This window comes from Cydia splendana, chromosome 17 (genome assembly GCF_910591565.1).
Source record: "Cydia splendana chromosome 17, ilCydSple1.2, whole genome shotgun sequence".
In the NCBI taxonomy this organism is placed as follows: Eukaryota; Metazoa; Arthropoda; class Insecta; order Lepidoptera; family Tortricidae; genus Cydia; species Cydia splendana.
Window position 1 is genome coordinate 14,216,334 of NC_085976.1, and position 18,635 is coordinate 14,234,968.

The 18,635-nt window shown below is 40.2% G+C and overlaps 1 protein-coding gene across 1 annotated transcript in view; it reads right to left on the minus strand.

The window, feature by feature from the left end:
- Positions 1 to 18,635, minus strand: part of LOC134798857 (neuroendocrine convertase 1-like) — a 66,809-nt gene that overhangs the window by 11,315 nt on the left and 36,859 nt on the right. The window contains exons 7-13 of the mRNA XM_063771248.1: positions 13,628 to 13,746; positions 11,825 to 11,904; positions 11,154 to 11,286; positions 10,892 to 10,992; positions 10,415 to 10,507; positions 10,205 to 10,324; positions 6,241 to 6,398 (exon numbers count right to left, since the gene is read on the minus strand). Coding sequence (XP_063627318.1) covers positions 6,241 to 6,398; positions 10,205 to 10,324; positions 10,415 to 10,507; positions 10,892 to 10,992; positions 11,154 to 11,286; positions 11,825 to 11,904; positions 13,628 to 13,746 — 804 coding nt within the window. The remainder of the gene's footprint in view (positions 1 to 6,240; positions 6,399 to 10,204; positions 10,325 to 10,414; positions 10,508 to 10,891; positions 10,993 to 11,153; positions 11,287 to 11,824; positions 11,905 to 13,627; positions 13,747 to 18,635) is intronic.

Here is an 18,635-nt window from a genome sequence, read left to right on the forward strand (position 1 = left end):
CGTATACCACTTCTATACGATCCTACCTTCTATGGTTTCTTGGCTGTTTGCGTTTCGTCTCGAATCGAACGTAACAGTCGAGGCGAAGTACCAGGAGCGCATAGCAAACGAGGGAGTACTCCCTACTCATCGCCCAACACTTTATAATTCATGTAGGTTATTACTAGTGGCTCTGTGAGCTGTAGACCTCGCGAGCAGAGCTTTAAATAACATGGTGCTAAGAGCTTTAAATATAGTAAATAAAAAAAACAATACGAAATTTATGTGTAAAAAAAAATACAAAAAGTCATAATATCCCAGCATACAATTACTGGGAATCGAACCCAGACCCTCTGTGCAAACAGAAAAAGCGAACGTTTACAAACTGAGCTAAATAGTTCTTAGACGGGTTGACGAAATTTAGCTACTCCTTCTCAAATTAAAATTAGTTAAAATTAAATATCTAAATACCTCCGAAACCAGCGAAATAAATTTTCTGAATTTTAGGCCATTTAATCTATAAACATATCTCAAAAAGAAAACACTCGTATGGTACCGATACCACTATTTGTTTAGGCGCGAGCTATCACAACTCCGCCATTTTAAAAAAATTCAAAAAACCGGACGGACAAAAAAAAAATATTTAGACATAGAATCCAGTCACAAAATTTCACGAGATTCGGTTAAGAATTGCGACTTGTAGAGGAGAACATCCGGACATACAAAAGCAAAATGCTCCAGTCGAAACGTAGACCTTCGCTACGCTCCGGTCAATTATGTACTTATTACAAAAGGCAATTAAAATAGTTGTAAACAAATCTAGCTGGAAAGAAAACCACTCTTCGCCACAAATCTGGAGCTATATCTTTACAAACAATTTTTATACCAGTAGAATCAAATAGAATACATACTTAATTAATAGAATTAGTACTAGTGGCTCTGTGAGCTGTAGACCTCGCGAGCAGAGCTTAAAACTGAATAAATGTATGGTTCCGTTGTTTAGAAGAATTTAGAGAATCTAATTTGACCATAAAAACTTAACTATCAATTGCTTACAAAATTCGGGAATTTGTTTAGATATGCGACCTGTAGAGTAGAACATATGGACATACGAAACAATTTTTGGCTAACAGGCCAATTCAAACTTACGCTGATATCAGAAAGACATTAATTTCGTTTAGTAGTACCACTGTAATTATATTGTATGTAAATAAAGATTTATTTACTCAAAAAAAAAAAAAAAAAAAGAAAGACATCTAACTGATGTCATTTAGTTATCGTGCATTTCACTCGTTCTTGTCCGTATATGTATTGGCGCAAGCGAGACGCACGATGACTACTAAATAACATGATAAAAATATCATCCCGATGTCAGTGTACGGTCGATGCCCCTTAAGTATCCACGTCGCCATACTAATTGTATAGAAAAGTGGATAGAGTTAGACCAAGAAAAGTCTGCAGAGACGCAGTGCCAATATTATTTGTGCCAGTGTCAAACTCTCTGCAGACTTTTCTCGGTCGAGTGTGGCCCATAATTTCCGAAAATAATTTTTTCTTCGAGGCAATTACTCCGTTCTCATATTTTGCGTTGCCCATAATTTCCCGAAATCATTCATTCTCGGTAGCAATTTTATTACTCCGTTCCCATATTTTCCCAATGGTTTTCTTCCGCAATCGCCTATTTTTAATATTTTTAAATTAATCTTTTCCGTATAGTTTTCGTTCTTTTAAATATCAAGGATAATATTTTCTTGTTACTGTATGTTAATAGTGTAGTAATTATATTTGTTTCTTGTAGGTATTTCACATACAACAAATATCAAAAACACTAAAATTAAAACATAATCTAAAAAATTACAAGTAAAAAACCAAACGCTGTCAGCCAATAACTCTAACCTACCTATATCTGGGAGCAGATTCGTTTTTAGGGTCATCAAAAAAAAATAACCCTAACCTATCTATCTCTGGGAGCACTTTCGTTTTTAGGGTCATCAAAAAAAATAATCCTAACCTACCTATCTCTGGGAGCAGTTTCGTTTTTAGGGTCATCAAAAAAAATAACCCTAACCTACCTATTTAAAAAATACCTGGAATTTTTTTTTTTAATAAAATAAAATAAAAATATTAAAAAAAAGAGAAAATATGGAGATAGAGAATATTTAGTAAGTGAAAAAAAAAAGCCTACTGGTTATTTTAACTACTGGGATCAAAAAGAAAAGGGAATAAATTGAGAAAGGGAAAATTTAGTTTATGAAAAAATGTCCACGAATAATTAAATAAAGCGAAGAAATTCCACTGGGAAAAAATGAGAACGGAGTAATTGCCTCGAAGAAAAAATTATTTGCGGAAATTATGAGCCATTTTAGCGGGGCGATCCAAATTAAAAGGCTCTAGGATAATGTTAGTTAGACTTTGAGCCCGGGAAAGCGCAACGTACGAGCAACCTACAGCTAGTTCCCTGATCCCAAGGTCGACCACTACCCTAGGCAATGTTAACCCCTGCGATTTATGGATGGTGATCGCCCATGCTAATTAAACGTAAGTGGAAATTGACTCCTGGAACAGCCATGCCCTTGAACTTAAACCGCTAAAAAATGTTCAAACAAAAACTCAAACGAATACGCTTACCTCGCGCTTCGCGCTCGCTTGATCAATCAGCAATACGATGTTTAAGTGCAAAATTTAAATAAAAAAAGTTGCATTTACTGGGGATCGAACCGGGTACCTATCCCATATCCTTGCTTGTAAGCGTCTTTCCAACTGCGCTATGATAGCATTTAGATGAGCTGACGAAATTTGGTTACTTATTCTCGAGTAAGAATTTAAATATCTAATCTAAAGAGAATAAAGTGTATAGGGGACGTGCATGAACTATAGGAGGCAGCACAGGACCCGTCAGATCTTTGGCGCGAAGCGTAGATGTGTAGTTTATGATTCCGATGTAGCCCACGAGATGGCAGAACCTACTATGCACAAGGAAACGTACTTACGAGAACGGTAGATGGTAGCACTTGCTTTGGCAATGTACATGTGCACATATGTTTCCGATTCAGGGCACAAGATGGCAGGCCCTCCAACGCGCACGGTCCCTATAGTGGGCGTGCGTGAACTATAGAGGGTAGCATAGGAGCCGTCAGATTTTTGGCGTGAGGCGTAAATGTGACGTTTATGCTTCCGATGTAGCCCACAAGATGACAGAACCTACTATGCATAAGGAAACGTACTTACGAGAACGGTAGATGGTAGCACTTGCTTTGGCAATGTACATGTGCACATATGTTTCCGATTCAGGCCACAAGATGGCAGGCCCTCCAACGCGCACGGTCCCTATAGTGGGCGTGCGTGAACTATAGAGGGGTAGCATAGGAGCCGTAGATTTTTGGCGTGAGGCGTAAATGTGACGTTTATGCTTCCGATGTAGCCCACAAGATGACAGAACCTACTATGCATAAGGAAACGTACCTACAAGAACGGTAGATGGTAGAACTTGTTTTGGCAATGTACATGTTTCCGATTCAGGCCACAAGATGGCAGACCCTCCAACGCGCACGGTCCCTATATGTAGTAGAGGGTTATTGTCATACTAAATTTTGTAGTCACAGTCAATTTACTGCCATCTTTCGATACAGGATTAAAATGAAAATGAAAAAAAATATTTAAAAAATGTATATATGTATGGATAAATGATTTTTTTTTATTTTTAGAACGCCATATGATTTTGACCCATGTTCTTTTACTGATATGAGTAAAAATAGGCCATAGGCATGGCGCCGTATATTTAAGAATCAAATTTTCTTTAAAGCGCAAAAAGCCATCATCTCTTGCAAAAAATAAACGAATACGCTTAGCCCGCGCTTGATTTAAATACGATTTTTTTCATTTTTTCAAAATAAAAAAATAAAATTAAAAACAACAATTGATACGAAATTTAAGTATAAAAAAATACAAAAAGTTATGTAGCAGCATACAATTACTGGGGATGGAACCAGGGACCTCCCTATGCAAACAAAAAAGCGAACGTTTGCAAAATGCGCCATGATAGTTCTTACTAAAGCTGACGAAATTTAGCTACTCATTCTCAAGTAAAAGCTAAATATCAAAATACCGCCGAAACCAGCGATACAAATTTTCTGAATTTTTGGCCCTTTAATCTATAAACATATATCAAAAAGAAAAAACTCTTATGATATCGATACGACTTTTTGTTTAGGCGACAGGTATCACGACTCCGCCATTTTTAAAAATTTCCAAAAACCGGATTGACAAAAAAATTTTATTTAGTCATAGAATCTGGTCAAAAAATTTCATGAGAATCGGTTAAGAATTGCGACCTGTAGAGGAGAACATCCGGAAATACAAAACTAAATATCTAAATACCGCCTAAACCAGCGATAATTTTTTTCTGCATTTTTTGTTATTAACTCTGTAAACATGTCTCAAAAAGAAAAAACTCTTATGATATCGATACGACTATTTGTTTAGGCGCCAGGTATCACGACTCCGCCATTTTTAAAAATTTCCAAAAACCGGATTGACAAAAAAATTTTATTTTGTCATAGAATCTGGTCAAAAAATTTCATGAGAATCGGTTAAGAATTGCGACCTGTAGAGGAGAACATCCGGAAATACAAAACTAAATATCTAAATACCGCCTAAACCAGCGATAATTTTTTTCTGCATTTTTTGCTATTAACTCTGTAAACATGTCTCAAAAAGAAAAAACTCTTATGATATCGATACGACTATTTGTTCAGGCGCCAGGTATCACGACTCCGCCATTTTTTAAAATTTCCAAAAACCGGATTGACAAAAAAATTTTATTTAGTCATAAAATTCGGTCACAAAATTTCACGAGAATCGGTTACGAATTGCGACCTGTAGAGGAGAACATCCGGACATACGAAAGCAAAATGCCCGAGTCAAAACGTAGACCTTCGCTTCGCTTCGGTCAATAAAATAGTTATTTGTTTTACAAGGGGGCAAAGTTGTTGTTTAACCTCTCGTGCTAATATTGATACCCGAGCAAGCGAAAGATCCCAAAGTTGAACCACGAGCGTAGCGAGTGGTTCGAAAATGGAATCTTAAGCGTTGCGAGGGTTTCAGAGCACGAGGGTTAAACAAAATTTGCCTCCGAGTGAAACACAACATTTTTCACCACACCAACCCGAAGCAAATATTTAATGTAAAATATCAAACAAAATCAAACCAAATCAAATCCAAATGAATGTTTTTAAATATTTATCATCCAAAATCATCATTTAAAAGTCAATTCTACCAGCAAACAAGAAAACAACTCAAAATTTGCATTTGATTACTTTGCCTCACATGTGAATAAAATGCAACTTTGCTATCAGTTTTTGAAGTGCAAAGTAAGCCTTTCCGAGCTGGTGTGGTGAAAATATTATTATATACCTACTTAAACTAATAATAAAAAAGAAAAATATAGTGCGTCAAGCAAATCTTGTCAGTAGCAATGTGGAATACGTTAGTGAAAAATACAGGCGAAAGGGGCCAAGCAAAGGGGCGAAGGGCGAACGAAGATCCCTCAAAATTATAATGACAACAGTACGAACTACGAACGCACAAAATTGCATTTTTTTTGTTTTGGTTGCTCTTAATTTCGTCTCGAACGTAACAGTTGAGCCAATGTACTAGGAGCCCATAACAAGCGAGGTATCTCACCGCATTGTCGCCGCACCCCGCCATACGATAAATCATACGAAGGATGGACATTATTTGATACAATGTATGAAAACTGAGAATGAAATAAAAATGTTAAAAAACATTTTTTTTTAGGTAAACCTGATTAAGAATTAAGATAGGTATTCCAATTTCCAAGTCACTAACCATTTATGGTTTAGTTGTTATCAAAGGGAATATAATATATATTTGTACACTAGCAACAGAATAAATGTTGCCAGTATTATTTAAACCTCTCTTTTACAAATCGGGAGCTATCTTCATAAACATGTGTGATGTAGCGAGTGGAGTAAATTAAAGATACCTAATAGAAAAATAAATAAATGTTATAATTTTCGTCTTGGCGGCAAGGCTAGCTTAACGTTATCGAAAATAATGAAAAATAAATCACAGGTTTCCACTATCGATGGAGAAAGCTTACTCTAAAAACATCTGAAATGCCAAAGTGACAGTGACGTTCGAAATTCGAACGAAACCATTTCTCGGAGATTTCGCTAGTTATTCTCTCAAACGTAACAGTGAGTCAATGTACTAGGGGTGCATAACAAGCGAGGTACTCACCGCGTGCAGACGTCAGATAAGCCTCAAGCGCCCCGCGCTTGCTGTAGTGAATGTTAATAACGAGTTCCACGTGCTCGACGTAGTTCACTGGGCAGTCGTGGGCGTCAAAATAAATGTTCACTTGTTGCCCTGATGATAGTTTTTGACTGATTTTGTATCTGCAAAAAACAAAAAATAATTCTTCAATACATAGGTCGTTTTAAACTTCAGCCTTCAGCGTAAACAGAGTTTTCATGTATTTTATTCGAATCGCACATATAATATTATACTAATACTATTAATATTACTATTATTATTTATATATATTAGTATATGTATTTATTTTCCTTCATAAGTTAGGTTCTTTATAACATGAATATAAAAGTAAAATACAAAAACACATAAAAAACAATAAAAAATACATATAAACACATTATAAAAAACCTAACCTAGGGTGCCGCCAGCAGCGGGGCAGGGCCCAAGCTACCGGTGGTCAGGGCCGCAGAGAGAGGAACCGGCGGACTATCCGCGCCGTGTCCAAGATCACCGCCTTCTGCATCTGACCCTTGATCCAACCACCTAGTGAGAGTCTCTCAAGATGTTGGTCGAGACTCTTCGCTATTAGACTGTTCACTGAAACGACTATCGGGACAATTAACGTCGAATCAACATCCCACATGGCGGTTATCTCGTGAGCCAAGTCTAGGTACTTACTGGACTTGTCCTTCTCGGCTTTCACGAGATTCTCATCATGGGGGATGGTGATGTCAACGAGCACGGCCCGACGTTGCGATCGATCTATTATCACGATGTCAGGCTTATTGGCTACAATAGTCCTGACAGTGATGATAGATCGATCCCAATACAGCGTGGCACGACCATTCTCGAGAACAGGCGCAGGTAAGTACTTGTAGTACGGTACTTCGCGGTCCACAAGGCCGTATAGAAGAGCAAGTTGCTGGTGAATAATCCTGGCTACGAGATTATGTCTGTGCAAGTACTCGCCGTTAGCAAGATGAGAACAACCGGAAAAGATTTGCCTGAGTGACTCTCCGGGACGGCGGCATGCCCGACAAATGTCAACCGTACCGTCCTTCAGGATATATTTCCGATAGTTGTTCGTCATCATCACTTCGTCCGCACAGGCAAAACCCTCAGTTTCTCCGAAGAGGTCCCCGAATCGTAACCAGTTCACCGACGCGAGCAGGGCCACGTCGGGTCCCGTGAGGGCCTTGTAGAACCGCCCATGTAGCACCTTACTCTCCCATGCCGCCTTGCGATCCGCAGTACTTAGTACCACAGGTTTGCGCCAGTTCTCGTTTGCCAAGGAGAGCGGCGTTAGGTTCCTGTCTACTGCCACCACATCACGATGCATCCCACACTCGTTGTTAAGGAAATAATTCCTGAGATTGTACACCTCGCGGTTATGGAGATCCTTGGCATTTAGGAAGCCTCGGCCTCCACACTTCCGTGGGATGTACAATCTCATAACTGACGAGCGTGGGTGTAGCATGCGATGTATGGTGAGCAGTGATCGGACCCTCCGATCCAGGGCGTCCAGCTCGGTCTGAGTCCACCTTAGTATGCCAAAGGAGTATGTGAGTAGGGGCATTACCCAGGCGTTGAAGGCGCGCACTTTGTTGCCTCCTGACAAAAGACTGTTTAGGACTTTTGTGAGCCGACTGAAAAAGCGCTCCTTCACCGACCGTCTAATACCCTCATCCTCAATACCCAACGACTGTGACATACCAAGGTATTTATAGGTTTCTGATTCAGAGATAGATCTGAAAGACATTGTCGCTGAGAGTTGTAAATTTGTTGAATTTACAACCCTCCCCCGCTGTACATGCATAACCGCACATTTATCGACACCAAATTCCATGTTGACGGCATTACTGAAGACTTCGGTGGTTTTCAGTAGCTCCAACAAGTCTTGGCTATTTGGTGCAAATAATTTGAGGTCATCCATGTACAGAAGGTGAGAAATGACTTCACCCTCTCTCTGAAGCCGGCAACCTAGTCCCAAATCCTTCAGCAGGGTGCTGAGGGGATTCAGAGCTAGGCAGAACCACAGGGGACTCAGACTGTCGCCCTGAAAGATTCCTCGCTCAATCCTTATAAAATCCTGCGGGCCAGGGCGGTCATCCCCGCCTCCTGGTTGACGAAGGACTGTGGTCCACTGCCTTATACACGTGCTTAGGAAGGCTCTCAAAGCTGCATCAACTTTATACAACTCTAAGACCCTCCCCAACCATGAATGAGGCACCGAATCATAAGCCTTCTTGTAGTCAATCCAAGCGGCTGAGAGGGCCCCCTTGTTCCGCCGGATTTGTTGGCAGATGGTCATGTCTATGAGGAGGAGCTCTTTAGTACCACGGGACCCAACCCTACATCCATTTTGAGCGGACGCCAGAATATTGGTTGCAACAATGTGCGCGTTGATTTTTGCTCTCAAAATGGATGTAAGGAGCTTGTATAGTGTAGGCAAGCATGTGATGGGTCTGTAGTTCTTCGCTTCCGTGGTAAGCGGACTTTTAGAGCAGGAAGGTGACACCAGTTGTTAAGGAAGGTGGGAGAGAACCAAGCTCGAGGGCTTGTTGAAATTGTGCTGCCAAGCGCGAGTGCGAGCATCGGAACCACTTTAGCCAGAAGTTGTGCAATCCATCCGGCCCAGGACATTTCCAGTTCTGGGCCGTGCGGATGGCACAACTCACGTCATCGGGGCTGATGATGACTGCCCCCATGGGTTCGATGGACTCGCACTTACGCTCGACAACACTCATCCAACTCCCCTCGGTGTGTCCGGCAGGTACCGACCAGATGCTACGCCAGAAGTCTGTCATGGCAGTAGCATCCGGCGACTGCGTGTCGGGCGTACGAAGGTTGGTTTACAGCTTTTCTGGCTTATTTTCTGTTACTAATAGTGCACGTCGTTGCAACAAAATTTATATAAAATCAATTAAAACGGCTTTTATGGCCAAAAGTATTTTCTTCATGGCCCCTAAACTCTATAACAAACTGCCAGATGATATCACTAAATTAGATGACATAAATATGTTTAAAAATAGTCTGTTTAAATTTTTAGTTAGGAAAGCATACTACTCGATCAGAGAATATTTGTCTGATACAGAATATTAATTATATACGTAAGTATATGTAGGAATGTAAATTACTAAATTATATTTTTATTTTTATAGATTAAGTTTGTAAATATGCATGCACCATCTGAAAAATATTTGTATGCCTAATGGCTAAACATAGTGATACTCTTTTTAAGTGTACAATTATATCTGTAAAAACCTATGTTTACAAATAAATATATTATTTATGATTTATTTATTTACTTCTTTTTGTTCGAGAGTCATTGCGCGCATCAAATTTAAGTAGCTTACTAACTACGAGTAGCTAGATCAGTGCCCCTACCTAACCTATTAATTTAGTGTGACGTCCATGAAAACATTACACTTTGGGGAAAAAAGTGTAGGTAGGTTAGGTTCGTTAGGTAGCTTCAGATGCCCGAAGGGCAAACCGCCCAGAAATAGGAGCCCCGCGAAGCGGGGCTCCGTCAAGCTAAGTTGTGAACTAAATGTTTTTTGAAAAAAAACAGTGCGGTGAGACCACATGGTAATATTATCGCCTAAGAAATAAAAAGAATGCGAAAAAATCGAAACGACGACACGACGCTAGTGGGGAAAAATGCGACCGCGAATAATGCTACGCGGAACTAACACGTTTGGGGCACTGATCTAGCTACTCCTCTAACTACAAGTCTAGCCTACGTACAAGTACCAAAACAAGTTTTTATCTCGGATTTCCCAAGAAACTCCCCGGAAACCGGAGTGGAATACCTATCAATTGGGTGAAAACCCGTAAGTGCATAAATCCGGTTGTGCAAAATCACTTCACCGTTCGACGTGACGTGCTTTTTTCCAACGAGCCGTTGTTCGTCACATTTTCGGTAAAAGTATTAGGAGATCATGCTTACTGTGGTGGTATGTGGCAGATGAGTTTCTCAGGAACTGTTATCCAGTTCAGAGCTCTAGACACCAGGGCTTCAGCGTTGAGCAGACCGAAGCCAAATCGAACGTCAAATCGAAGTCCGACGCTAAAAAAAGTTGTAAAATCTTTTAGTGTTAACGCACCTAAATATATCAATCATATCAATGACCATACCATAACATTTATAAACTCTTACTCATTGATTTGCCAACCGGGGTTGCCTGCTAATGTACTGGAGTCTGAAGTCCAAGCAATTAGGTGTTGAACATCTCGCCAAGTTAGATTAGAGCTATAAACAAAATGCTTCATGATAGGCATTAAATGACAAGCCCAGTATTTATTTCGCACAGTATACTAAATAAAATTACGGTTAAATTGTCTTAATATGTCCGACCGATCTGTCATTTTTGTACAAAATTGGTACAAAAGCAGGATGAATGTGCAGTAAGTAAATGAACAAATCAAACTCATTTTTATTAGGTATCTAAGTATCGGGATATAAAAATATATAATAATCAACTTAGTAATTAGGTGTGCCCAAAAGCGTGTGCGGGACAAATGATTTATTTTCAAAGAGGATGCTGCGTTACGAATGGACCGTAGAAGATGTGGAAGAGAAACGGACCGTACAGTCCAAAGTACCAGGCTAACAGAAACTACGAAGAAATCTTACTTGGCTTCCAAAGCGAGAGCTATGATGCCGGCCGCGAGAGGCGCGGCGGCTGAGGTGCCTGTGTGGTCCAGGGTGCATGAGTCATTTGTGTCGGTCGTCGCCTGCAAATGACAAAATCTGGGCAATTTTTTACAAACATTCCAGCATCCATTTTCAAATTGTTACATAGATGTTTATTGTTATTTATATACAGTAGCATTATATGCAATCGTGACATAATAAAGCCTTACATAAAATAAAAAAGCCCTGCATAAAAACTTACAATTTTCTGATCCTTGCGAGCGCCTGATGAGTAGGCCACGGCGAGGGTCGAGGAGCAGACCTCGCCGTACCAGGGGAACCGTCCATGTTGCGAAGCACTGCCGATTGACACTGTGTAGATCGATGACGAATACCTATGGCATACCATGGTATAGTTATAGTCCGTCTAAACTAAACTAGAGTCAGACCAAGCTAACTCGGCAGCGATTTTGATAGCACAGACTATGCGAGTGTTATTTTAAACTTCAAATTCCATGAAATTATGATGTTTAAAATAACACTTGCACAATCTGTGCTGTCAAAGTCAGTGCCGTGTTAGCTTGGACTGACTCTAACTCTGTCTGTACTAACAGAACAAGGTGTGGAGTGCCACTATAGACGACATATTTTCATTGTGATTTGTTGTTTATGATGATACTTCTAGTCTTCCACACTCTTATCACGGTAAATTTGGTGATTTTTCGGTTTCTCTTGTAAGATCTTGTTGATCAAACCTCTCACTCTTCCCCCAAATCTTACTTCAATTCTTTTCAAAATTCTTACCAGTTGTATTATTTTGCCGGGAACCCTCTACGCCACTGAGGTTTGGTGAGATTTAGTTTGACCCAAAGAGTAGTATTACATTGTACATTATGCTTGGCCGTGGCTAGGGTAAATATACGTATAACGTACCCATCGCAGTTGCAATTGTCCCGATGGATTCCTCCGTTTCCGTTGGCCCAAACGTAAATAACGCCTTTACCGCTGCGACCCTGTGAAAGTAAAAATTTCGACTGCCGAGGTTTTCTCGAGTATGGGAGTATGGGGTTCTTTAAAAAAAGAGTGTACAGTTTTTTTAAGAGAGAGAGAGAGAGAGAGAGAGAGAGAGATCTCCCCGAGGTCCTGCTCAACATCAAAAGTTTAATAGGATTCCTTGAGGAGCTGGGCTGGCAAGACTAGCCTGCGGACCTCCCATCTCGCAAAATAGGCGATTAATAGTCGTCGAGTTGCGGAAAATTGTAGTATGTCAGGATCTGATGGGATTCATTCACTGAACGGATATTGACGGCACATGGAAGCTGATGAAAACCATAAAATTACCTATGAAGCTCCGTAAACGACGAAGAAACTAATATGTGTGGTCTGTAATATCCACAAGTAACTACTAACGCCATCTATTTTCGGGGTAAGGCAAATCGCGCCATTGTCTGGCTGGCTCTCCGGGCCTGCATTGCGAGGCGGCTCGGTCCTTCCACGGTACGCCCGACGTTACTAGGACCTCATAACTCGCTTTAGCTATACTTCAATTTTATTACTAGAATAACTACTGCCATCTGTGAGATTGTCTATGGTTCTGTTCTGAGTTCCGACACTTCCGACTAAGGTCGGATCGGGTCGTTTGTCTTATCTATGATTCTATAAACAAACGAATGAGTTGACAGCACATTCACTCCATTCTCGAAACGAAACGCGAAACATCAGAAACATGTACCTACTAAACCTACTTAACATGTACTAAGTAAAAAAAACAACGGGTTGCACTCCGGGAGTGCTGGCAGAAGTGAAAACTCAATGACATTGTAACAGTTTTTCGATCAGGTCACGTGTCCGTCTTACGAATCTTACGTCTTACGCTCTCGCGAGTTTAACATTTTTTCCCCATCACAAAAAGTACACAGCGCCGCTAAAGAAGTTTTCACTTCAAAAAATGGAAATTCAAGATGGCTGCTGTTTTTTATAATTTCGACTACGAATTTATCTTTAAGTGCCTTTCAGATTCTCATTACATCAATTTTCATTACTTTTATTAGGTATATTATATGATCGCGCGCGACAAAAATGACGAAAATCAAGATGGCGGCCATTTTGACTACGAATTCATATTCCTACCTTTCGGATCCTCAGATACCTACCAATTTTCTTCATGATGAAAGCAAAAATAAAAAAAATCAATAAGGCGGCCATTTTTTACCATTTTGACTACGAATTCATCTTTCGGATCTTCAGATATCAATTTTTATCATGATTAGAGCAAAAATGATAAAATACAACTTGCAAGACGGCGGCCGACAATTTTACTTCTGATCGAACCTTCACTGCGCGTTCGAAATAAATTAAGTGACTCCCCCGTTCGAACGGACGCCTGCATGGCGGCGCGGCGGCCCAGTCTTTCCACAGAGCGCCCGATGTTACTAGGGCCTCATGACATACTGTAGATTTCTGTATACTCTGTATTCATCTATCAGTGTGACTTGTGAATGCCTGCATTGCGAGGCAGCCCGGTCCTTCCACGGACCGCCCAACATACTAGGGCTGTATGAAGCGCTGACACATAATAGTGAAACTCTGACGTCATATTGCTATCTCTTTCATGCTTGTTTACCCACCCACCGCTATTAAATAAAAAGAATGACATTATAATTTCAGTCGCCACTGGTACTGCGCGATGATAGATGAAGATGATAGATGGCGCTACATCTACATGCAAGTATCTACCTGAGTGATTCCTCGCTTGAACGCCTGCATGGCGAGGCGACCCGGTCCTTCCACGGTACGCCCGTCGTCATTAGGGCCCCAAGACGCGCTGTAGATATCCACTTTGTCCCAGGCGTAACCTATAACAAAATCAAATTATAGGTAAGTAGGTATATATGTATATGTATACGCCTATACGCTCGTTTTGTAGTATGTACTATTATTAAATTTATTCTGTGGTTTTGTGTCCATGTTGTTGTTGCTGCGAAACAACGTTGGCAATCTTTATGGGTTCCTAGTAGAAGTTACAGAGTGGTGAGTCGGCGTCGGCAACTTCCATTTTGTTTATGTATCCGTCTCTATGTGTTCCTAAATATAGTTTGGCTTACCATAATGCCGTCAGTAGAAAATGGCGGCAAATTTTAAAAATGTACTTACGCGCGAAGCTGCACGAAGTGTTGTGATGTATTAATAAATTGTATTATATAAATGATGATAGTTTAATTAAATCATTCAATAAATTACCTTATGTCGTTAATATAAAGTTCTAAACATAATTATAGTCATCTGCCTCACACAGTGTGAAGAATATATACTAACATGCTTACTTTCGTATGTTTCATGTGCTCCTAGTAAAAACTACCGAGCGGTGACTCGTCGCATCGGCAGACGTGTGTGCGGTGTTTTTTTTGGATAGAACGTTTATTAACAGGGCAAAGTTGTTGTGTAACCGCTCTTGCTAATTTTGATGCCCAAGCAAGCGAAAGATTACAAAATTGAACCACGAGGGTAGCGAGTGGTTCAAAAGGGGAATCTTGAGCGTTGCGAGGGTTTTAAGCACGAGGGTTAAAATCATTTTTGTCACTGAGTGAACATGAAACTCAAAATTTTTCACCACAGGAATTATACATGGTGTGTCTGACCATGGGGCTTTAAATCCAGGGCTTGATTTTACTCGCTAAACTGAGCTACTTTTACTATGGGACCAACCCTAAAATCGGGGAAAGAATGTTGGCTTTTCCATAGAAAACGTCGACATCTGATCAGCCTAAATGTATGAAAAAGTAAAAATTTTTTTCGGGATTTCGGGATTGGTGCCATAGTAAAAGTAGCTCAGTTTAGCCAGTAGAATCGAGCCCTGGATTTAAAGCCCCATGGTCAGTAACACACAGTATATAATAGGAACCCTAGCAATTCGAAAGAAAAAGTAAAATACCATTACCACTACTTTTGAGGTTAGAAAAATTCGGGGTTTTATAAAAATCTACAGTAAGTTTGTATTTTCCTCGTCGTAAATATGTAATTTTGCTCCCTTGTGACACAATCTACAAATGCAAGTTAGCTTCCTTTAATCGATATCGGACTCTCTCGCTCTCAGTCACACTCGTTTGATCTTAGCATGTGCGGATCGGAGCGAACCGAGCGGAGTTTGCGGATCGTACTTACACTTCGCACTTTATGTGCTCCTAGTAGAATTTACCGAGCGGTGAGTCGGCGTCTGCAAGCGCGGCGAAGTGATCCCCAACCGTGAATCCAGTACGGTTACCATCAGTTTGTCACTGACATAAACGCCGTCGAGAACGTAATTTACTTTCTATACATCCCGTTTGCACTAATATGCGAGTGCGAGCGAGATGTATAGAAAGTAAATTACGTTCTCGACGGCGTTTATGTCAGTGACAAACTGATGGTAACCGTACTGAATAGTGGGAAAGTAACCATCGATTCTTTTTGTTTCGATCGATTCTCTGTTCGATATTCATGCGCCTATAGAGTGGTTGGTCTGCTGTAAGGCTGCTGAAGAGACCGCCAGCGCCGAGGATCACGCGAGAGGTCCGTGTTGCAATGTTTCGACGAGATCGGGCTTTTGGAGAATTGGTTCCACTGTAAGGGTGCCAGAAATAAATGCAACAGATGGTAAGAGCAGCTAAACGTAAATTCATTCACCACAACATCGCCATGTCTTCTCCAACTGAGACATGAAAATTTCTCAAATCGATTGGCGTTGTTAAATCTTAGTAGGTTAGCATTTGTTTTTTTCGGTGAAGCCCCCGAAACAACTCAAAACAATTCCAAGTTATCGTTTATTTTTCACATCACCTATTCGATAAAGACCCAAAATTGCCAATAAAAACAAAATGCAAGGTATATTATAAAACCGCCGTTAGGCCAGTTCTACTATACGGTAGTGAAACGTGGGCTACGAAACCCGGATCCAGGTCCAGGTCGGACTCCCGGTTTGAGTCTAGGTCCGGGCCCCAGTCCCAGTCCCAGTCCAAGTCGAAATCGAAATCGCCAAACTTGTACTATGCGTCATTGAAGAGTTCTGTTCTGATCATCATCAGCAGTTCCACTTCATCAAATGCGACAGTTTTTAATGAAAATGCTTGATTTTCTGATGAAAATGCAAAAATCTCTATACGCGTGCCTTTAAGATTTGAGGAGTTCCCTCGATTCCTCATAGATCCCATCATCAGAACTCGAGCTTGACAAAAATGTGGCTTAAAAACTTAACTTGCTTAACAAACATAACGAAGAGGACAAATCGCCAAACGTGAACTATGCGTCGTTGAAGAGTTCCGTTCTGATCATCATCAGCAGTTTCACTTCATAAAATGTCACAAACACTATATGTTTGCCTTTAAGATTTGACGAGTTCCCTCGATTCCTCATGGATCCCTTCATCAGAACTGGGTTTAGACAAAAACGGGACGAATCTGCATGCATATACATACAATCAAAAAAATAATTTTCAAAATCGGTCCAGTAATGACGGAGGTATGGAGTAACAAACATAAAAAAACGTACAACCAAATTGATAACCTCCTCCTTTTGTAATTTGGAAGTCGGTTAAAAATTACCACTATTGTAATGCGTATGCTTCGTTGGGCAGGAGGATTTATCCTCAAAGATAAAATCCGAAATGGATACATTCGGGGCACCTTCAAGGTGGCACTGGTTACCGAGAAACTAAAGGAATCCAGATTAAGGTGGCTCGGACATGTGATGCGTAGACCCGAAAATCATGTTGTGAAGAAGTGCCTGTCCATGGCTGCAGCAAAGGCACAGAATAAATACCTAATAGTACTACCGTACAGAAAGGACACTTCCTACAAAACCAAAGTTTGACAGCAATTCAGGGTCGAATCATGCTGTCCCTTTCTAATGTATGGCACTATCCCTTTCGGCTATTTAGGGTTGTCAAAATTCAAGTATAATGAGATACGTCAAATACTAGATATTGAAACCATATGGATTGGATATATCAGTATCAACCAAGTGTCAAAAGTGACGTTTTTGTTTGAAGAAACGTACACAAATATTGTGTTATAAGGGATCAAAATGATATATTTCCGTCAAGGGCGTACATTGAATCCTGAATGAAGCGATGGATTCTACAATAGAATGCCGAACGTAGTGAGGAATTCTAAAGTAGGATCCTGAGCGTAATGAGGGATTCAAGTGTTAACGCCCAAGACGAAATAATTTTGATACCGTGTGACACATACTGCTTTTCACATCAACTATGAGGAAAATAAAAAAATCTTAGTGTTGACACAATTATTATGTTTCAAGCTAAAAAAAGAATGCAAATAACAAAAAAGTTCTTGTACAGAAAAGTGCCACTTTGATCCACCCTAGCAGGGAGGAAAAGTGCCACTTTGAACCAGTGTTGGGCATTCAAGAATAAAATTATTATTTGAATAAGAATTCATAGGAATAAAATGATCTCGATTTTATTCCCGTCAAAAATATTCAAATAATTTTGGTCGGGAATAATTCGTATGAGAAAAAATTGAATGAGAATAACTTATTCTTAATCAAATAAATATAATCATGATTTTTAATCGAAATAATATTCCACGAATAAAAATGTAGTCCGGGTACCGTATAGGTACTAATTACGTATAGTTAGGTAGATGTAATAGTAGTTAGTCTCTTGTCTAATTTATACCTATTTTATGGAATAAAATCTTACAAATTGACTGTCGCATAATGCATAGTTTCAGTAACCGTATTATTTTTAATTTACTAACCAAATCATTAGGTTAAATTTAGCTGGTCTAAGCGCTTTGTCTCTATCACTCTTACATATTAGTGCGATAGAGAGACGGAGGTAGCGTTTCGATGACGTAGCGCAAACGATTGGCATATTGGCTACGAACCCAAGGTGCCTAGCCAAGATGACAATTTTTGTTTTTATTTTAATAACCAAATCATTAGGTAAATTTAGTTGTTCTGGAGGCCTAGCCAATATGCCAATCGCTTGCGCTCCAACAACGAAGCGCTTTCTGTCTCTATCACTCTTACATATTAGTGCGATAGAGAGACAAAGATAGCGTTTCGTTGTCGTAGCGCAAACGTTTGGCATGTTGGCTACGCTCCCAATGTGCCTAGCCAAGATGCCAATTTTTGTTTTTATTTTAATAACCGAATCATTAGGACAATTTAGCTGTTTTTAGCGCTTTCTGTCTCTATCACTCTTACATATTAGTGCGATAGAGAGACAGAGATAGCGTTTCGTTGTCGTAGCGCAAACGATTGGCATATTGGCTACGCACCCAAGGTGCCTAGCCTAGATGACAATTTGTTTTTAATTTAATAACCAAATCATTGAGTAAATTTAGCTGTTCTGGGGGCCTAGCCAAGATGCCAATCGCTTGTGCTCCGACAACGCAGGACTTTCCGTCTCTATCACTCTTGCATATTAGTGCGATAGAGAGACAGAGATACCGTTTCGTTCTCGTAGCGCAAACGATTGGCATATTGGCTACGCACCCAAGGTGCCTAGCCAAGATGTCAATTTTTGTTTTTAATTTGATAACCAAATCTTTGGGTACAATTTAGCTGTTCAGGGGGCCTAGCCAATATGCCAATCGCTTGCGCTTCAACAACGAAGCACTTTCTGTCTCTATCACTCTTACATATTAGGGGCTGTCCATAAACAAAAATTGACATCTTGGCTAGGCACCTTGGGTGCGTAGCCAATATGCCAATCGTTTGCGCTACGAGAACGAAACGGTATCTC